The 17,212-nt window shown below is 52.6% G+C and overlaps 5 protein-coding genes across 5 annotated transcripts; 1 reads left to right on the top strand and 4 right to left on the bottom strand.

The window, feature by feature from the left end:
• Window positions 1-1,116: 1,116 nt before the first annotated feature.
• On the bottom strand, window positions 1,117-2,869 carry BJX68DRAFT_244527 (GDP-mannose transporter). The gene is made up of 4 exons (XM_071041324.1): window positions 2,565-2,869; window positions 2,425-2,515; window positions 1,995-2,375; window positions 1,117-1,933 (listed from the first exon to the last, which is right to left on the bottom strand). Exons 1-4 carry the CDS (start codon window positions 2,784-2,786, stop codon window positions 1,494-1,496), a joined length of 1,134 nt encoding a protein of 377 aa, XP_070895338.1. The 5' UTR covers window positions 2,787-2,869; the 3' UTR covers window positions 1,117-1,493.
• Window positions 2,870-9,981: 7,112 nt separating this feature from the next.
• Window positions 9,982-11,388, top strand: BJX68DRAFT_244523 (transcription factor TFIIE subunit TFA2). Its single transcript, XM_071041323.1, has one exon. The coding sequence runs from the start codon at window positions 10,209-10,211 to the stop codon at window positions 11,094-11,096; it is 888 nt and encodes a 295-aa protein (XP_070895337.1). The 5' UTR covers window positions 9,982-10,208; the 3' UTR covers window positions 11,097-11,388.
• BJX68DRAFT_244522 (3,4-dihydroxy-2-butanone-4-phosphate synthase RIB3) lies at window positions 11,380-13,189 on the bottom strand. Its single transcript, XM_071041322.1, has 3 exons — window positions 12,700-13,189; window positions 12,458-12,575; window positions 11,380-12,335 (listed from the first exon to the last, which is right to left on the bottom strand). Exons 1-3 carry the CDS (start codon window positions 12,791-12,793, stop codon window positions 11,801-11,803), a joined length of 747 nt encoding a protein of 248 aa, XP_070895336.1. The 5' UTR covers window positions 12,794-13,189; the 3' UTR covers window positions 11,380-11,800.
• A 383-nt stretch (window positions 13,190-13,572) lies between these two features.
• BJX68DRAFT_159532 (uncharacterized protein) lies at window positions 13,573-15,842 on the bottom strand. Its single transcript, XM_071036833.1, has 2 exons — window positions 15,647-15,842; window positions 13,573-15,543 (listed from the first exon to the last, which is right to left on the bottom strand). Exons 1-2 carry the CDS (start codon window positions 15,687-15,689, stop codon window positions 13,598-13,600), a joined length of 1,989 nt encoding a protein of 662 aa, XP_070895335.1. The 5' UTR covers window positions 15,690-15,842; the 3' UTR covers window positions 13,573-13,597.
• A 316-nt stretch (window positions 15,843-16,158) lies between these two features.
• On the bottom strand, window positions 16,159-17,017 carry BJX68DRAFT_159530 (putative ubiquitin conjugating enzyme (UbcK)). The gene is made up of 3 exons (XM_071036832.1): window positions 16,801-17,017; window positions 16,399-16,731; window positions 16,159-16,348 (listed from the first exon to the last, which is right to left on the bottom strand). Exons 1-3 carry the CDS (start codon window positions 16,905-16,907, stop codon window positions 16,243-16,245), a joined length of 546 nt encoding a protein of 181 aa, XP_070895334.1. The 5' UTR covers window positions 16,908-17,017; the 3' UTR covers window positions 16,159-16,242.
• Window positions 17,018-17,212: the final 195 nt, after the last annotated feature.

Raw genomic sequence — 17,212 nt, 5'->3', positions numbered from 1 at the left:
CGCTGCATAAACACTGCAAATACCTATCTAAGCCTTTAATACTCCCTCTTCTCCAACCTCCTAATCTCCAGATACTGCTCAACAAGCCCCCTTATCGTCTCCTCAAGCCCCACATGCTCCCAACCAAACACCCTCTCCGTCTCACCCGTATCAACCCTCCACCTCACAACCGCCCTAGCATCCCTCTCCCAAACAACCCCACCCCGCGCCGCATCACTCGCAGGAATAAACTCCCATTTCCCCAGGACAAGCCCCGCATCCACGGCGTGAACATGCGCCCCTGCAACGGCGGCGACGTGCACGGGGACGTCGACGTAGGGGAATGGCGCGCTAGAATCTTTTCCTAGGAGCGGTGCGAAGACGCACGCGCGTGTTCCGACGAGGAGGTCCGCCGTGGTGGGTTTGTTTGTCGGCGAGGGGATGAGGCGGTCGTCGGGGCCATCGTTTGGTTGGAGGATGAAGGTGTGGGGGGCTTTTGGGATGGCTGGGAATTGGGTACTGCAGAGATTGATTGTGCTTAAGAAATTGAATGCTGATGTATCATCATCTTGTACGGCAAAGGAGTTTACAGATCTTGGTTGAGTTTAGGAACCCGGAGTTCCTGGTTGAGTGGAGCAGATCCCAACCGCTTCATCCTCGATTTAAAATGCTGACCGGGCTTTTTTTCGTTAAACGCGGTGGTATGGCCGTATTTGGTTTTATCTATTTGGGGACATCTAGACGGAGATAACAAAGGTAGTCAATGCGTGGTGGAGTTGGCTCTGACAGAGCTAGCTTGGTTGATCAGTGAAGCTTTGACAGCAACACTTCGCCCAAACTTGGGCTCATGTGGATGTTTTTGCTCGCGAGGGCTATGGAGCCCAGGTATTGTTGGAACTCTCACCACTGCAGGCAGTGCACGGTGCTGGAACAGGATATTATTCTGTCCATCAGAAAGCCTCACGGCTGATGGCCAGCGTGCCTCTCTATACCCATTTTCAATACGTAGAGTAGGACCATTATTTGCTAGTCGAAGTAGTAGAGAAGTTGCAGCATCCATCCTTCAAGGTCCTTTAGTATGCATCTAATAATAAACTCGCTCGCAATAATTGCAGTGCCGGAAAGTCAATCTAATGGGCCTGATGTGCGCTACTGTAGTTCGTCGCTTCATAATTCCTCGTCATTTTTTAAGGACCGTAAGGAGTATTACATGTGGCTATTCAGGATCATGATCTATAGATGGCAGCCCCAAGAACAGGTAAGGAGGGTTCTGCAAGTGACGGCAATGCGGCGATATGCTGATCCCCCAACCCCAAGTCCATGGATTCCATCAAGGCGACGGAAACCCAGACCATTCGAAGCAATGTTCGCTGAGGTCGAGAAGCAAGTCGGGTGCTCTGACTGTCCCAAGGCCAGGGCCGCAGACCGCAAAGCCCTATTCATGTATGGGCACTGCCAGGAACACATTCCGCAAATCCCATAAAATCACTCTCGCATATCCAACCGGTACCGTCTCACGACTTGTCCGCATCGCTCTGAATCTGCGAGCTAGCACTCATAGTTGGCCGCGAAACCGGAAGAACCTGCTTCGCCTGCTCCCTCTGTCTCATCTTCCCATACCCATACGCAAGCCCACTAAAGAATCCCAAAAGAATAGCCAGAATGCTACCAAACGTAACGGGGGCTCCGAAAAACACAATCCCGCATATTGCAAGCGGGAGCTTGTTCAGGTACCCGACAAACGAGTACGTCGTCGACGACGTCTTGCGGATGCACCAGGCGGACGAGTACGAGATGAAGATGGCGCCCATGCCGGAGTACAGCATGCCGATCATGAGGTTGTTGCGGGATTCCACGGGGAAGTTTCGGGATAGGTTTGCCGCGGACCAGTCTTCTGTTACTAGGGAGCAGAGGATCATGATGGGGAGGGAGAGGACGTTGTTGTAGAACATGGCTGGGTGAGAGTGGTTAGTTTGGGCTGCATTGCGATGCGTGGTAGTTGCTGAAAGACTTACTGTCCCAGTCCTTGAAATTCAGCGAGGTGATGAACTTGCGCGTGCCCAGGACGTACGAGGCGGTGCATATGACGTTGAGCCCCATCCACGCGTATCCAGCGTTCAGAGTTGAAATAGCGGCGGCAGTCTCTCCGGTGTGCCCTACACCGTTGAGAGCAGCCTGGATATCAGCCCATGCAGCAACGACGGAGCTGAGCACCATCAAGCCAAATGATAGCAGAAGCAGCGAGGTGACTTTGCCGCCGAACCACCGGACCTCGCCCAGGGCGATGACGATGATAGTAAGGTTCTTGAAGATGGTGTATACCGGGACAGAAAGAAATTGAAGAGACTTGGTGCCGGTGTAGATCATGCCGACGAAAAAGACAGACACGGGGAGCCCTGGTCGGCGTTAGCACAGACAGAAATCGCACGAGCGTCGCAGACATACATCGCTTGGCCTTGCCGCTTTCCAGGGCAGCGAGGCTCGGAATGAACCCCATCTGCTTCAGGGCCAGTATTGCAGCCATGCAAATAACGGACTACGGATTAGGTCAGCTTCACGGTGTGATGTGCGATCGCGGCGCATACCTGGATCGCTAAGTAGAGGAAATTCAAGTTCCAGGATGAGCCAGAAACAACATATTTGTTCACGACCGTCATGCTGATTGAGGAGAAGCAGTACGCCAGAACAGCAGCAGCAGGATTATTCTCCAGTTGGGTGAGAATGCTCCCCCGGTGATGGAAGCTCTCCCGCGCTCCAAGCTCTTTCCCGCCGTTCATCTCGAGATCCTCGTCCTTTTTGTGCGACATTTTGATTTTTCCGTGTGATCAAAAGTCCAAGACGAAGGCTCGATGTTGGATATCCAACAAGTTGAAGAATAAATCGAGCCGCGCGTCGAGTTCAAGATGAGAGACGCTCCGCCGCCAGGGGCGCGCAAGGGGCTCCATCACCGGGTCTAACCACATTTGTTGATTCCCAGCGCCGCCAGGGCCCGAAATTGCGCTGGGCTTTAAAGCGGCACGCGGACCTCCAGAGTTAGGGCTACGATGGAACAGCTGGGCTTGCTTGAGATTGAGAGCTGGCTCTCCGAGTTTTCGACAAGAGCGAGTGAGAACAGAAATTAGTCTTTGATTTTCCAGAGCCCATTCGTCAAGCAAAGTGTAGTAACCATAAACAAAGGAGATTTCGAAATATTGACACATGATCCTGTCTGACCCTCTTATCTTCCTTCCAGCAAAATAGCAGTAGCAATAACCTGGAAATGCTCAACACTCGCACAGAGTACAGAGAAAGTAAAAACAAAACACAAATAGATTCATTCCCAATGCAATATGCAACACTAAGCGCCCCCCCTAGTATGCCCACCGCCCCTGGGCCTCTTGCCCCCGGCGCCTCCTTCACTTCCGCCATCTGCTCCGTCTTCCCGAGCTCTCTTGTTTCCTTGAGGCACAAACTGGCGTGCACCGGCATTCAATGCACCTCGTCCGGGACTAGCTTGTCCTTGGGGTTGTCCCTGTCCTGCCTGTTGTGCATTCTGGTGGCCGCCTCGACCCTGATGGCCTCCTCGTCCGCCGCGGCCGCCCCGAGGAAGGCCAGACCCACGCTGGGCCTGTCCCTGTTGTTGCTGCTGCTGTTGGCCTTGCACCTGAGGCTGCTGCTGGCCACTCCCACGGCCACCGCCTCGTCCGCCTCTAGCAATCGGAAGTCCAGACTGCAGAGCCCGCATTACATTGCCGCCTGCGGTATGAGCTCCCGCTGGTGGTTTGTTCGGCAGGGCTGAGGGCTGTTGACCCGGTTGAGCTTGTTCAACTTGCAGGGGCTGTTTATTCTGACTCTGTCCGAATGGATTCTGAGCCGCGGTTGCTGCTGGAGCAGCAGAAACTGCTTGCGCTTGTGGCGCCTGCTGGTCTGCTTGCGCATTCGTCTGGGGTTCGGCTTGAGCAGCCGGCGTAGCCGCTACCTCAGAAACAGCCTCTGGGGCTGCGGTCGAGGCGGGTGCATGTTGCTGATCCGCAGGTGCAGAAGCCGATGCTGGTGTAGGCGGCGGCTGCGTGACCTGGGGAGCGGGAGATGCAGCTTGATTAGGAGTTGGGGCCTGAGCAGGCTTTGGTGTCTGTGGTTGCGCTGGCGGGGCTTTTGCGGTCTTTGCAATCTCCCATACTTCGCCCACGGGCTTCTCGGGTGTTTCGGTGGCCGCTTTTTGGACCACATCGAGCTTGGCCTGAGCGTTGCGATACCTTGACTCAAGCATGCTATTTCTGGCCGCAAACTTCTTTCCAGTGAGCTCTTCAGCAGCCTTGACCTTCTCCTGCGTTGCCTCGTCGTTGGCCTTCTTCAGCGCCTCTCGCTCCTCGTTGAATTTTTGCTCCGCAGCCGCTTTCTCCTTCGTAACTTGTGATCTGATGTTGTTGCGAACGATGGTACGGATGGTCTCGTTCTTCACCACAAGTTCTCTGGCTTGCTGCTCGGTGAGCTCGAGGAGGCCACCCTGCGTCTGGCTAGGTGTAGAGGGAGGCTGTTCGTTAGGTTGAGCAACTGGAGCCGCCGCATTTTCTCCTTGAGGTGCCGCTTGCTCTCCTTGCTTGCCGGCTGTCAATCGTTCCACCTCCTGTCGATGTCCGGCTTTGACCTCCGCCATCTTGGTGTTGAAAATCTCCTTCATCCTGTCGACCCGTTCCTTTATCTTCTGTTCAAGTTCAGCATCCTTGGCAGCCAATGCCGCGTCCTTTTCTGCAAGAGCAGCTTCAAGACGCTGAACCTTCTCCTCCAGAGCCTTGACTCTTTCGTCGTCAGTCTGGGCGGAGACCTGGGTGGTCGGAACAGGGAATTGAGATGCTGGTGTTGAGTTGACGGGAGCTGTGTCTTGGACTACTGCTGTAGGAGGCTTCTCGGCAATCTTGGTCTTAAGCTCGCCGAGCTCCTCTTTGGTGGTCTTGAGCTCCTCCTGAATAACTTCCTTCTCCTGCAATACAGCCTCCAACTCCGTCTGCTTAGCCTGGATGCGACCGAGGAGGAGCCTGTTGCGTTCTTTGAATTGTTCGGTGAGTGTCGCGCGCAGCTCATCTGTTCTATCCTTGGCGGCCTTCAGCTGTTCGGGAAACGAATCTTTCTCTGCTTGGAGAGCGTCACGAGCGGCAACCGCTTCATCTCGTTCCTTCTCAAGCGTCTCAAGCTTCTCCTTCAGTCCTTCCATTTCGGCCGGGTCGACACGGTCGTACTTTTGCAAAATGTTTTGCGTTCGTTGCTGCCATCGATCCCTGTCCGCTTGCAATAGCTTCATCTCTCCGTCCTTCGTCTCAACGACATTCTCAAGTTCCCGGATACGGGTCTCAAGAGGTTCGATCTGTTGCGTCAATTCGTCGACACGAGCTGACTTCTCGGCAAGAGTGGTCTCGGCTTGCTTGACTTGACTGCGCAAGGTAACACTGCTCTCACGGAAGAGGTTGAGCTCGTTCAGCGTTTCCATGAGTTTGTTGTGGCTCAGAGCCGTGTGCTCACTATCAGCAGCAGCACGTCGTTGCTGCTCGAGTTTCAGGCGTGCCTCGTCGAGCTGAGACTGGGTGTACTCAAGTTGTTGACGTAGACGCTTGCCTTCCTGAGTAGATAAGTGGTACTGCACGTCAACAATCTCCTTTTCACGACGCAAAAAGATGATGACTTCTTGGAGACCCTCCAGATTTGGTGCCGTGGCCTCGCCGTCTTCCTGCTCGTTTTCAGCGATATTGGCACGGTCGCGTTGCAGGGCCGAGATTTGTTTCGTAATGTTCTCAACCTGTGTATGAAGCAGGTTGTTTTGGTTGAGGACTTCCTCTCGGCGTTTCTGCAGCTCCAAGAGCTCACTCTCGTAGCGGTCCTTGCGCTCGTTCCAGCTTTCCTCCTTCTGAGCAAGGTCTTTCTTATACGTATCGGCCTGAGTACGCAGTTCAACAGCTTCCAGCTTCAGCTGGTTTGCTTCGGCACGAACCAACTGCAAATTCTTCGCTGCTTCGGCGTGCTTGACCAGTTCGTTCTCGTAGTTTTGCTGTGCGTGTTGCGCAATTTCTGCCTGCGCCTTCAGATCCTCCTGGTGATACTGAGCAGCGGCAATCTGACGCTCGTTCTCCTCCGTCAACCTCGTAATCTCAGCCTCCAATGCCGTCTTTTGCTCTTCCAAGTGTCGCGTTGCTTCGCCTTGATCATCCCGAAGCTTACTGAGTTCATTGTTTGTCGTGGAAAGCTCAGACGAGATCTCTTCGATTCGTTTCTCAAGATCTTGAATCTTGTTGTCCTTCTCCTCGATGAGGCGCTCGGTCTCTTCCCGATATTGGTCGTTGGTCTCGGTAACCGACTGCAGTCGCTCCTCGGTAGCTTGGCTAATAGCCTTGTAGTCTTCGACTTGCTCCTTGGCATGCTCCAGTTCGCTCTTGGCTAGGTCGAGGTCGCGTTTCAGCTCCGACACCTGAATACTCAATTCCTGCTCTTGTGTCAAACCATTCTCCTGCGATCCTTCGGTCGAAACAGCATTTGCGTCAGCGGGGGCGGCAGAGACACTGGGTCGCGATTGAAGAACTTGAAGACGCTCCTCGGCGCTACGAAGCTCGACAGTAAGTTCGTCAACACGAGATTGCAAGTGATCTCTGGTCGTCTTGGTGGCAACCAATTCTTCCTTCACCGAACTCAAGCTCGTCACCAAGTCGTCAATGCGCTTCTGGTTTTGCTCATGTTCGTACTCTCGTCGCAAAGAGGCCTTCTTCGATTCTTCGATTTCGTCGTTCAGCTTGCGTTTCGTAGTTTGTAACTCTGACTCAAGAGATTCAACATTGAGCTGCAGGCGTCTCCGGCTCTCGTTGTCTGCGTGTTCTCGCTCATTGAGGATGTTCTGCAGGTTCGCGTTGAGGGAGTCGAGACGGCTTCGTTCATTCCTCAAGGTTTCATTGTCCTCGATCAGTCGCTTTTCGATGTTCTTCCAGAGTGTCTTCTCTGCCTTGAGGTTGGCGCTTTCGCGCTGAAGGCTATCGACGAGACCCTTGGTTTCGACTAGATCCTCTGCGGCTTGCTGTGTCTTGAGGTCTTGTCGGTTTGCATTTTCCAAAAGTGTGGCGTAGCGTTTCTGGAGTTCGGCGTTTTCATTCTTAATCATGGTCGAGTTGCTCTGCAGAATTTCTGCTCGCTGAGTGGCGGCAACGAGTTGACTGTTGGAACGGCTGACTTCACTCAACAATTCGCTGTTCTTGCGGGAAAGCTCATTGACTTGCTGTTTCAGAGCGGCATGATCGGTGGCCGTCTCCTCTCTGAAACTGTCAAAGTGCGCCTGGACCTTCCGCAGCAATTCCGCGTAATCAGGCACGCCCTTTGCCTCTTCTGAGGCAACAGGAGCGGCGCCCAACGGAAGAGACTGCGAGAACACAGCGTCCCCTCCGACGGTCTGACGGCGGCGAGTCAGCATGCTGCGGAAAGTGTCGCGTTCTTTGACGTAGCTCTTGGTCTGAGCGACGAGGTTCGCAATTTCATCCCGGTATGTCTGCACCCGGATCCGGAGCTCCTTCAGCTCCTCCTGTTCTTGCTGTCGGGCAACATCCTTCTCTCGCGCTTCGGCACCTTCCATCTTGTCCCCTAGTTCTCTAAGCATGCGACGAAGCGTGACATTCTGCTCCTGAAGCTCGTGCAGATCCTTGAATGTCATCAGGTTGTGGCTGATGAAGCGACCTGTGGGGGTAAGGTCGGCAGAAGAATCCTCAATTTCCTTGCGAGCAATCTTTTCAAGTTCCTCTCTATCGTACTCCACTCCACCTTCCTTCAAGAGAGCTGCCTCCAGCACCAGAACCTTGACTTGGGAACTGAGGTCTCTCAGCTGCTGACGCAGAATATCACCCTCACGTGCCAATCCCTCCACCTGGCCTTGCCATTTGCGTGCCTCTTTGGTTGCGTCATCTCGCTCTTTGCCAGCTGTCTCCAAAATATTCGACATCTCAACGACAGCAATTTCCAACCTGGAGTGGTCAGCACGGAGTTCATCAATCTCTGGCTTGCTGGCTTCGAGGTCTTGGACCATTTCATCAAGCGTTGATCGGAGCTCCTGGTTTGTTTTCTGTTCGGCAACAAGCATTGTCCGCATTTTGTCGTACTCGGAATACATTTGCGTGAGAGTCAACCCGCCCTTGGATCGAGATGCTCTGGGTGAAAACGCGCCAAGAGGGGTACTAGCTCGAACGGGGGTGCTTGGGGTGCCGTTCAATCCACGTGCTGGGCTCATAGATCTTCTTCCAGCGACACCTTCCGTTTCAAGCTGATTGATGGTAAGTTCGAGCTCAGCAACACGACGCTCAGCGGCCTCCTTGTCGCTGTGTTCCGTCTCAACCTCGACACGCAGGCGTGAAATCTCCTCCGCTGCGTCATCTCGTACTTTCTCCAGAGCCAGCTGGCATTCTTGTACGCGTTTCTTGGCGGTTTCCGCGGAGTTGCCCTGTAGTTCAGCAAGACGGTTTGCGCTATCCAGCTCAATCCTAAACGACTCGGCCGCTTGAATCGCTTCTTCCTTGAGTTGCTGGATGCTGGAGAGCGATTCCTCGTAGCGCTGTTCAACCTCGTCAAGCCGGCTCTTGAGGGCATTCTCGCTACGCCTAAGAGACTCGATGCTTGCGATAGCCTCCTCATTCTCTCGTTGGAGCTCCGCGATCCGAGCACTCTTTTCCTTGCGGAATTTGAGATGCTCAGCGGACTTTGTCTTCAGCTCCGTCTCAAACCACTCGTTGTTCTTCTTTGTCAATTCCAGGTCCTGCTGGAGGCTCTGTTCGCGGAACTTGGCACTGGCCGAAGCGGAGTTCGCGGCCTGAAGGCTCTGTTCTGCGGTTGAAAGCTCGCGTCGTAGTTCGATCGTCTTCTTGTGTTGTGTTGAAAGCTCTTCGGCGAGCTTGTCGTACGCCGCCGACTTTGATTCCAAAAGGGCTAGTGTGTCGCGATTCGAAGCTTCAAGAGAGGTTATGCGAGACTTGAGGGTGCTGACTTCGGATTCATTGGAGGTAGAGGAGGATTTGAGCGTAGCAATTTCAGATTCGAGGCTAGATCGGACATTTTCTGTACAAGTGAGCTGAGATCAGACGAAGTAAATCGACAACAATTCCTACCTGACTCCTGAAGCTTCTTCCGTGTTTCCTCAAGCTCTGCATGGGCCTTCTCAACCGAGCCCTTCAACACTTTGATCTTGGACTCGTTGCTGCGGACAGCATTTTCAAGCTCAACTTCGAGTCGAAGCTTGTCTGACTTTAATTCATCGAATTCTCGCGCCTTCTTGGTGATAGCCTCTAGCAACTGATTGACAAGTTCGACCGTGGGAGCTTCAGTGAGCGTTCTCAGGGTCGACTCAGCAATAGCGTAATGCGACGAAAGATAAGGCAATTCTATCGTAGCAGCCGCCATGATGGCTGTAGGGCGGTCGCAGCAAGCTGCTGCGTGATAATCTGCAACCTACAGGCCAGGGCGTCGCGAGGCAATCGTGTTGTTGGAATCGTCCCAAGTTCAGGTAGCTCTCTCCGACTTGCCGCAACTGAGTTCATTGTTTGACTGGACCGTCACGTGAGCGATGTCTAGCTTGGCCAAAACATTCAGCAACCTACTTGAAAGAAGCCGACCAGCCTCCACAGAGCCCTCTTCACTCCAGCCTGGCTTTCTCTTACTGATTTCTTTGCTCTCTTTAAAAATACCTTGTCATGAAAGCAAAGCCTCCTTGTTCTAGCCATAATGACACGTTATTGCAAAACTTGAAACATTTGACCTTACACCTCTTCCTTACTATGATCTTTAGTAGATGGATCACAAATTTTAGCATCAAGACGTAGAACCCATATATCTTAATACGCCGTCACCGTCAAACTACAATCTCGTCAAAGCTCCAGCTTGACGCTCTCTCATATAGCCTTATAGACGCATAAGACTCGAGTCCTAGAACAGTTAGCGTGTATAGTCACGTGCACTGGTTCACCTAGAGATTCTAGGCTGCTCTGAGCCATCCTCTTATCTCTGGAGCCTCAACCTCGAACACCTGCGACTGGACCTCCCCATCGACTCATCGGCTGTACTGACAGCGATCCCTTGCCTACCTCTGACCGGATACCTTCACTCAGGCAACTCATATGACATCGCCCGTCTTCATATAGAGCTCCCGCAGGCTCAGACGAGCCCAGTCTCGCCTCTCAACTTCACCCTCACCTCACCCCTCCTCAGTCCCGCTTCACCGAACCCAACGAACCGCAACCATGTCGCACCTCCAACAGCAACTCAAGAGCTTCAACGCAGGCGTTGTCGACTATGCAAAGAGCATGCCGGCACAGCGCCGCTTCGTGCACAACACCTCAGCAGGCAGTTCGCAGATCCCCTCGTCAAACCCCACGCCCACGCCCAACAACACCGTCAGCGCCGAACAGAAGAAGAAGCGCCATGATGCGGATATCGTCTACTCGCAGCCGGCCAACACGGGCACGGGCAAGGATATCATGACCCAGGTGGTTTTTGCGGTCGAGCACATGAAGAGCAAGGGCGTGCCGCTGACGTTCTCGGACATCGTCTCGTACCTCTCGCTACAGCATCGCGCAAGCGACCAGGGCTATGTGCAGGCGCTGCGCAGCATCCTGCAGGTGCACGAGAAGGTGGAGTATGATCCGAAGGGAGCGAACGGTGAGGGGACATTTAGTTTTCGGCCGCCGCACAATATCCGCACTGCGGAGCAGCTGCTGCAGAAACTGCAGGCTCAGTCCACGGGGATCGGGATGAGCGTTCGGGAACTCCGTGAGGGGTGGCCGAATGTCGAGGACGCGATCAATAAGCTGGAGAAGGAGGGGAAGTTGCTTGTTACGCGGAACAAAAAGGACGATCATGCGAAGATGGTTTGGGCGAACGATCCTTCGCTGATCGAGCACTTTGACGACGAGTTCAAGCAAATCTGGGAGAAGATCAAAATTCCCGAGCAGCAGGTTGTCAAGGAGGAGCTTGAGAAAGCGGGCATCCTCCCCACCAACAAGAACAAGGTCGTCAAGGCGCGCCCGAAAATTGAGCACAAGAAGGTGAAGAAGCCTCGCCGCAGCGGCAAGACAACCAACACGCATATGATGGGGGTTCTGCGCGATTATTCGCACCTCAAGCGGTGATCCACTCGCCTTATTCACATTTCGATTTTCAGAGCTGGGCCATATCAACTCTTCGGCTATCTGCTCTTTTATCACACAACTTATCGGTACTTTATGCATTCAACGGCGTTCTGGTTTGATTCGGAGATACAGCACATCCAGATTTTTCAACTAAAACTCAAGATCCTGTCTAATGTTTTCTTCCACGCACGCACTCGGTTTTGTTTCAGTCACTACATAATGATGTAACATATCAATTGGTAAAAAGATAGATACCCTAAGTATGAGAATGAATAATTTCCTTCAGTCTAAATTATTTCCTTCAATCTAAACCTTCCGCTGTTTGCAAGGAACTGTGCAGTTTGATTTGGTGTACTCCTTCGTTTCAGGCATAGAATCTCGAACAGCCATATATATTATAGACACGCTCCAGTCGTCTAATCTAATCCAACTGTCCGTATGGCCATCTTGTCCTGCGGAGTTTTTCTATAAACAAGAGGCCCAAGACATAAATAGAACAAGCAGAGGGGTGCGCGCATGTCCAGGAATGCCCAACACGTCCGTTCAATGCAACCGCGGGAATGAAAGAGCACATAATGTATCAGAAAGTTATACAAGCAGAAACGAGATATGTACTGGGTAGGTATGTTTGCAGGGAATTGAGAAAGCAAGCGAGGAAGGGGTGAGAGAAAGAAGACACAAAAATGGTAATGAAGGAAAGAAAATCAATGCTTTCCATTAACAGCCGCCGCGGTCGAAGCCAACGGCCCCTCCGTCCGCTCCAGATACTCGACCAAATCCTCAATCGTACAAACCTTCAACCCCCACTTCCGCCCGAACCGCAAGCACCCATCCCGCCTCATCATCCCATTATTCCCGGAGATCTCCGCAACGCCTTCGACGACTTCGCCCTCCTCAACAAGCTCGGCAATCACACCGGCAGGCTGCTTCCCAGCCAGTCGGCAGAAATCCACCGTCGCCTCTGTGTGTCCCTTGCGCTCGCGCACACCGCCGCTCTTCGCCTGCAGCGGGATGATGTGGCCAGGTCTTCGGAGGTCGGAGGGTTGGGCGGAGGGGTTTGCGAGTGTGCGGCAGGCGAGTGCGCGGTCTTGTGCTGAGATTCCGGTCGTGACGGAGGGGTCTGCGGAGTCGACGGAGACGGTGTAGGCGGTGCCCTTGGGGTCGGCGTTTTCGATCACCATCTGGGGAAGCTGGAGTTTGTTGGCGATTTCGGGGGTTACCGGGGCGCAGATTAGGCCGCTGTCAAACGTAGTTGTTAGCATTATATAGTGAAAAGGGGCAACGGCTATGCGATATGCGCTTGCAAATCGCTGGGCTGAGAACGAGGATGGACTCGTGGGACCGAGGTGACAAGAACGAACCTGGTGTGCCGGACCAAAAAGGCCATTTGGGCGGGTGTGATTGATTCAGCAGCAATGATCAAGTCGCCCTCATTCTCGCGATCTTGTGAGTCTAGGACAATGATGAACTCTCCATTCTCTGTGGGAAGCGCAAAGGTCAGCCCCGCACAAGAAGAAGCCGAGTATTAACTGATCCCCGCACGCTTTGACGCGATTGCAATCGGCGACGAAGGAAAAGCGAGAGTTTGATCCAGGTCACTCACTGAACGCTTGAATTGTGTCCTCGATGGAATCGAACTGGAGCGCAGGATCCGTAGGGGAAGGCATTTTTGTGAAGTCGGAGCTTTTTTTGCTCATGATGATGGACTCGGCGAGAAGAGGGAGGATGTCGTATTTGACAGAATCCCCAAGCCAACTGCGATCCGGGGGTTTTATACGAGCTCAATTGCTTGATTGCGAAGTGAAATGGTCACACGAGGGTGGGTGGCGGAAATTGAGTCACGGCGGAGGTTCTCGGTGATCTCGGGTTGCGGGGTGAAGCGAGGATGAGATGCAGTAGTTGCGATCGCCCTGTCAGAAGTAATTCTCAATCTCAAGATGAGAGGTAAGCTGATTTAGAATGTGCTGATATCACGTAATTGGCAACAGAGCGCAGATACACAGAGAATGTCGAGGAAGGCCGATTGCAAATGGTTTGTAAGTCGTGATCATTATCTTATCCACATTTCTTTTGGTGTCCCGCCGCGGCTGATCCGACCGAGGCCTGTGCCCTTTTGTCATGCTCTACTACCGGGCGAGGAACCCGAGGGTTGTGCAGTAATCACCTGCTGGTGGTACCTAACACCTGCCCTTTGTCAAGCCGGCAGGCGAATGAATATATGTACCAGGAGCTACGAGGCCAATGGCAATCCACAAGGATGTTTTGCAACAAATATATTTCTCGCCAAATCATAACAAGTCTATGTACGAACCTAGAAAAAGCTATCTTTATATGCAAAATCCCGCTAAATAAAGTCCATAGTATAAGAAAAACAAACTTGAATAACACGAGCCATGACAATATTATCGCGTGTCGTATAGATGTTGTCGACATACCCAGAATCGACTTATAGAGCAACCAAGTGAACAAAACGAAGAAGACCAAAGAGAGAAAAGTGATTATCAGAGACCAAAATCTCCCATTCTCCGCACCTCATCAGCTTGGGTTTCAAGTGCCCTTCGCATCATCTTCGCATACTCTCTTTCGCGTGCCTGTAGTTCACGCTTTCTAGACCGAGCCTCTTCTCGTACGCCCTCGTCGACTTCTCCGTCTAGAGACATCTCATCATCTTCACCAACGTCTTCTGTATCCGGGGTATCCGAAAATCGAATGCGACCTAGACGATCTCCTGTCCAGACGAGAAGCTCGTCTCCTGTAAGGTTTCCGCCTGTCGGAAGCACTTTGCGAGCAACGTCTCCTTCATTCTGAGCGCGCGATACGCTAGCCCAGAGTCCAGCTGCATCATTGGGGTCCTCACCGGTATGAGTCCGAGAATGCGTGCTTGGGTTGAGTGCTGTTGCTGTAGGTGGCCGATATGAGTTGATGTTGAGACGGCGGACCTCAGTGCGCCCATCGCGCTCAACCCATTTCATATTCCCATCTCCGTCAGAATAGACAAGTCGTGTACCATGTGATTGGACAGACAGGATCTTTGAGCGGGCCGCACTCTGTCGGTTCTGGTAAGCCGTGTTGAGGGTCGAAGAGCAGGCTGATGGCCCGTTTGTGTCAATATTCCCTGAAGGAGTAAGACGATACAGTTCGAGGGATCCTTTTCCATTGTATTCCCCGCACGCCACAACCGAGTGAGACTCGGGGTACTTTGAGCCAGAAAATACAGGAAACTGTGGGGCAGGGACAGAGACAAGACCACAAAGCCGTCCACCTGAGTGGACTGTATTCTGTAATCTAGGGAAATATCGGCGGTCGTACTGCAGTATACTTGGAAAACGTCCCGCAAGGAAGATCGAATTCACGTGCGGGGCGGGAGCATGTAGAACCGCAAGAGGACCCGGCTGAAACAAGGGAGCATAATTATCACTCGTCTCCGAAAGGTCGGGGCTCCGAATGCGATGCGGAGGCCTGCCATTGGGCTGGAACTGTAAAAGAGGCGAGTCTGGAGGCGTAAAAATCAGAGATTCCGGAACGAGTGCTACCGTCGGCTCCTCACAGCGCAGGTTGATCGTTTCTTCCTCCTCAATTTTGGACAGCCTGCCGTCGTAGATATGAAGACTGAGTGTAGTCGCTACAGTCAGCGGCACAGAGTAATCCGTTTCCTGTGACAAGGCAAACACCGACCACGGATACCTTTGTTGAGAGATCACTTGTAGCGTTGCGAGGTCGACTTCGTTCAGAACATGTCCGACGGCTAGATAAGCCCTTTGGCGAAGCGAATCGACGCTGACACACTCCCCTAGATTGATAAACTCCAGTGCCGATTTTGCCGCAGCATTATCCTGTCGTTTCGACATATCCACCGTCAAAATCCCTGGCGCACTCTTTCCCAGTATGCTGCCCTTCGTAAACCGAGATCCAATCGCATGGGAGTGATTCAGATCCCAAACACAGACACTTCCATCACCTAACGGCGACACCACTTTATTCTGCCTGGCGGAGCTCCAATCCTTCAACAGTCCCATTCCCTTCACTTCGAGATACGTCTTACCCCCACCAGGCGTCTTAGAGAAAGGTTGTTGAAGCCAGCTTAGTGAAATAGGGCCATGTCGAGCGATATATTCCGAGTACCAATCAACGTTTTCCCCTTCGGTAGAAGGATCCCAAGCGGCGGCGGCTCTCGCCCTCTCGCCAAAGGACGGCGGCTGGTCCTGTGTTTCCGCATCGTTTGACCGAGGTTGAATCAGTGATCGGAGGGACGGCTGTCCCAGCGAACTTAAAGACGCTGTGGAATTCGAGCCGATGCCATCAGAAGCTCCATTTCTCGGGCGCGTGGCGGATAACGCGGCCCATGTGTTCTCGTAACAGTGTAGCCGCCAGACGATGTTATCGCGGGCGAGAGCAAAGAATCGTTTCGAGACGGACTGCAGCTGTACCTGCTCTGGTGGAGTAAGGTCTTTGAGCCGCGACGGATGCTAGCATGTTAGAGATTGATTCTGTGCACGGTGCAAAGGCTGATGTGGGGTAAAAAGTTCAACAGGCGGGGTGCAAGTGCTTACAGTCGATGATTTTAGTGAGAATTTCCACAGGCAGCTTGTCCATGAGGGAAAATTGTCGAGACCACCATTGAGGGCAGCCCGACCGTTTTGCACCTAGCTGACTGCAGGTTGCGAGACAAAAAGTGCATAATCTCCATGTTGGTAGGGTGAACCGTCCCTTTTATTATTTCCCCGTGAGATCTGCAAGTCTAGACTAGTAGTGTCACGTGCCGACATGGCTCGTACTCTGTGCCGTTGGGAGGGCTTATTGCATGCTATGTAGAAATAAGAATGCTTGCTGAGCTAGTATAGACTGGGAATAAGGGTCGGAGAGCCAAAATAATAACATAGTACCGGCAAAGAAGGTGGCGCGCAGGACAGAATCTCCTTGCTTCCATGAACTCCGTTTCTCCAAATCGCCAATTGACGGATTCCCAAGTTGGACCCATGTCCTTATCTGACTACGAGTCAGAGTATATCCATGTCCGCCAGAATGGAGCCTCCGACACGGAAGGAGTAACCAAAGAGCAACGCAGACCCCAGTTTAATGCAATGCTTCCAAAAACAAGACCAACGATCCCAATAACGCCGCGTAAAGAATCTAGAAGTGTATGGCCTTATTCGATATCCTCAATGTCGCGATGTCTCGCTAGGACATGGCGCCTGTATTCCTCCTGGTCGGTGTCCCAGAGCTCTGCCGCCTGAGCGTTCAGCGGGCTTGCACTATCGGATTGTTAGTAAAGCAAATCTTATCAAAGAAACCGGGTTCGTACTTGTTTGGTTCGCCGAGGAGACTCTGCAGACTCAGTAGGACATTTTGCACATTGTACACGGCGCTCCACTTGTCCCTAAGGATGTCCAAGCAGATGCGCCCTGAGAAGTCGACGTTCGGATGATAGATCGGGGTCTTGAAGAGAACGGTAGGTGGCGAGTATGGGTAGTTGTTTGGGAAGGAGAAGGAAAGCTTGAATGTAAGGCCCTCGTACGGTGTTTCTGACGGACCGGTGATCGTAGCGGTCCAAGACAGGAGATTGCCATCGGCGTCTGGGAAAGCTGAAATTCCCGGAGAAGGTGAGACCATGAGCTGCATCAATTCGGACTGGAGACTGGAGAGATCACCAAGATTAGCATATAATTTTGGATTCTAGAGTTCAGCTTGGCTAGAATGCACATACCGCTTGGTTACGCCTTGGGTGTCATTCCGCTGAGAAGAAGCTCCCAGCTTGGAGGTTTCATGCGCGTTGGGCGCCGAGTTCTGGGTATCTTCCATGGTATAGTCCATCGCGAGTCACGGATACAAAGAAAGTCGGAAAGTCTTCGGGAGGAGACGAGAAAGGGCACTGAAGGAATCGAGCAGATCGAAACAGGGAAGTCGAAAAAAAAGTCGTCCAGAAGCTTGACGATAGCAACAGTAGCAGGGCAAGGTTGCAGGTGCTCTGGAATGGCGGCTGGATCCGGAAGCAGAAGAGCGCGAGTGGTTGGAATGGATGGATCGACCCAAGTATGGACTATCTAGAAACAGACAGCTATGGTTTCTGGTCCGAAAGTTTCAGATTTGTGAGCGACAAGACTGAGAAAAAGAGAGTT

Source organism: Aspergillus pseudodeflectus, assembly GCF_044049435.1.
Source record: "Aspergillus pseudodeflectus strain CBS 756.74 chromosome Unknown BJX68scaffold_49, whole genome shotgun sequence".
Classification (NCBI taxonomy): Eukaryota; Fungi; Ascomycota; class Eurotiomycetes; order Eurotiales; family Aspergillaceae; genus Aspergillus; species Aspergillus pseudodeflectus.
Note: the sequence above shows the minus strand (reverse complement) of the source record. Positions and strands in the feature narration are given on the sequence as shown.

Bases quoted from the DNA above. Each gene is read 5' to 3' on its own strand.
- BJX68DRAFT_244527 (XM_071041324.1), bottom strand. From the start codon at position 2,786: ATGTCGCACAAAAAGGACGAGGATCTCGAGATGAACGGCGGGAAAGAG. The intron at 2,376-2,424 runs GTATGTCTGCGA...AACGCCGACCAG, and splicing joins AAGCGGCAAGGCCAAGCGAT to GGCTCCCCGTGTCTGTCTTT. The intron at 1,934-1,994 runs GTAAGTCTTTCA...ACTCTCACCCAG, and splicing joins GAATTTCAAGGACTGGGACA to CCATGTTCTACAACAACGTC.
- BJX68DRAFT_159530 (XM_071036832.1), bottom strand. From the start codon at position 16,907: ATGGACTATACCATGGAAGATACCCAGAACTCGGCGCCCAACGCGCAT. The intron at 16,732-16,800 runs GTATGTGCATTC...TGATCTCTCCAG, and splicing joins ACCCAAGGCGTAACCAAGCG to TCTCCAGTCCGAATTGATGC. The intron at 16,349-16,398 runs GTACGAACCCGG...ACAATCCGATAG, and splicing joins CTCCTCGGCGAACCAAACAA to TGCAAGCCCGCTGAACGCTC.
- BJX68DRAFT_159532 (XM_071036833.1), bottom strand. From the start codon at position 15,689: ATGGACAAGCTGCCTGTGGAAATTCTCACTAAAATCATCGACT. The intron at 15,544-15,646 runs GTAAGCACTTGC...CGCGGCTCAAAG, and splicing joins TCTCACTAAAATCATCGACT to ACCTTACTCCACCAGAGCAG.
- BJX68DRAFT_244523 (XM_071041323.1), top strand. From the start codon at position 10,209: ATGTCGCACCTCCAACAGCAACTCAAGAGCTTCAACGCAGGCGTTGTC.
- BJX68DRAFT_244522 (XM_071041322.1), bottom strand. From the start codon at position 12,793: ATGAGCAAAAAAAGCTCCGACTTCACAAAAATGCCTTCCCCTACGGAT. The intron at 12,576-12,699 runs GTGAGTGACCTG...CGCTTCCCACAG, and splicing joins GGACACAATTCAAGCGTTCA to AGAATGGAGAGTTCATCATT. The intron at 12,336-12,457 runs GTTCGTTCTTGT...TACGTTTGACAG, and splicing joins TTTTTGGTCCGGCACACCAG to CGGCCTAATCTGCGCCCCGG.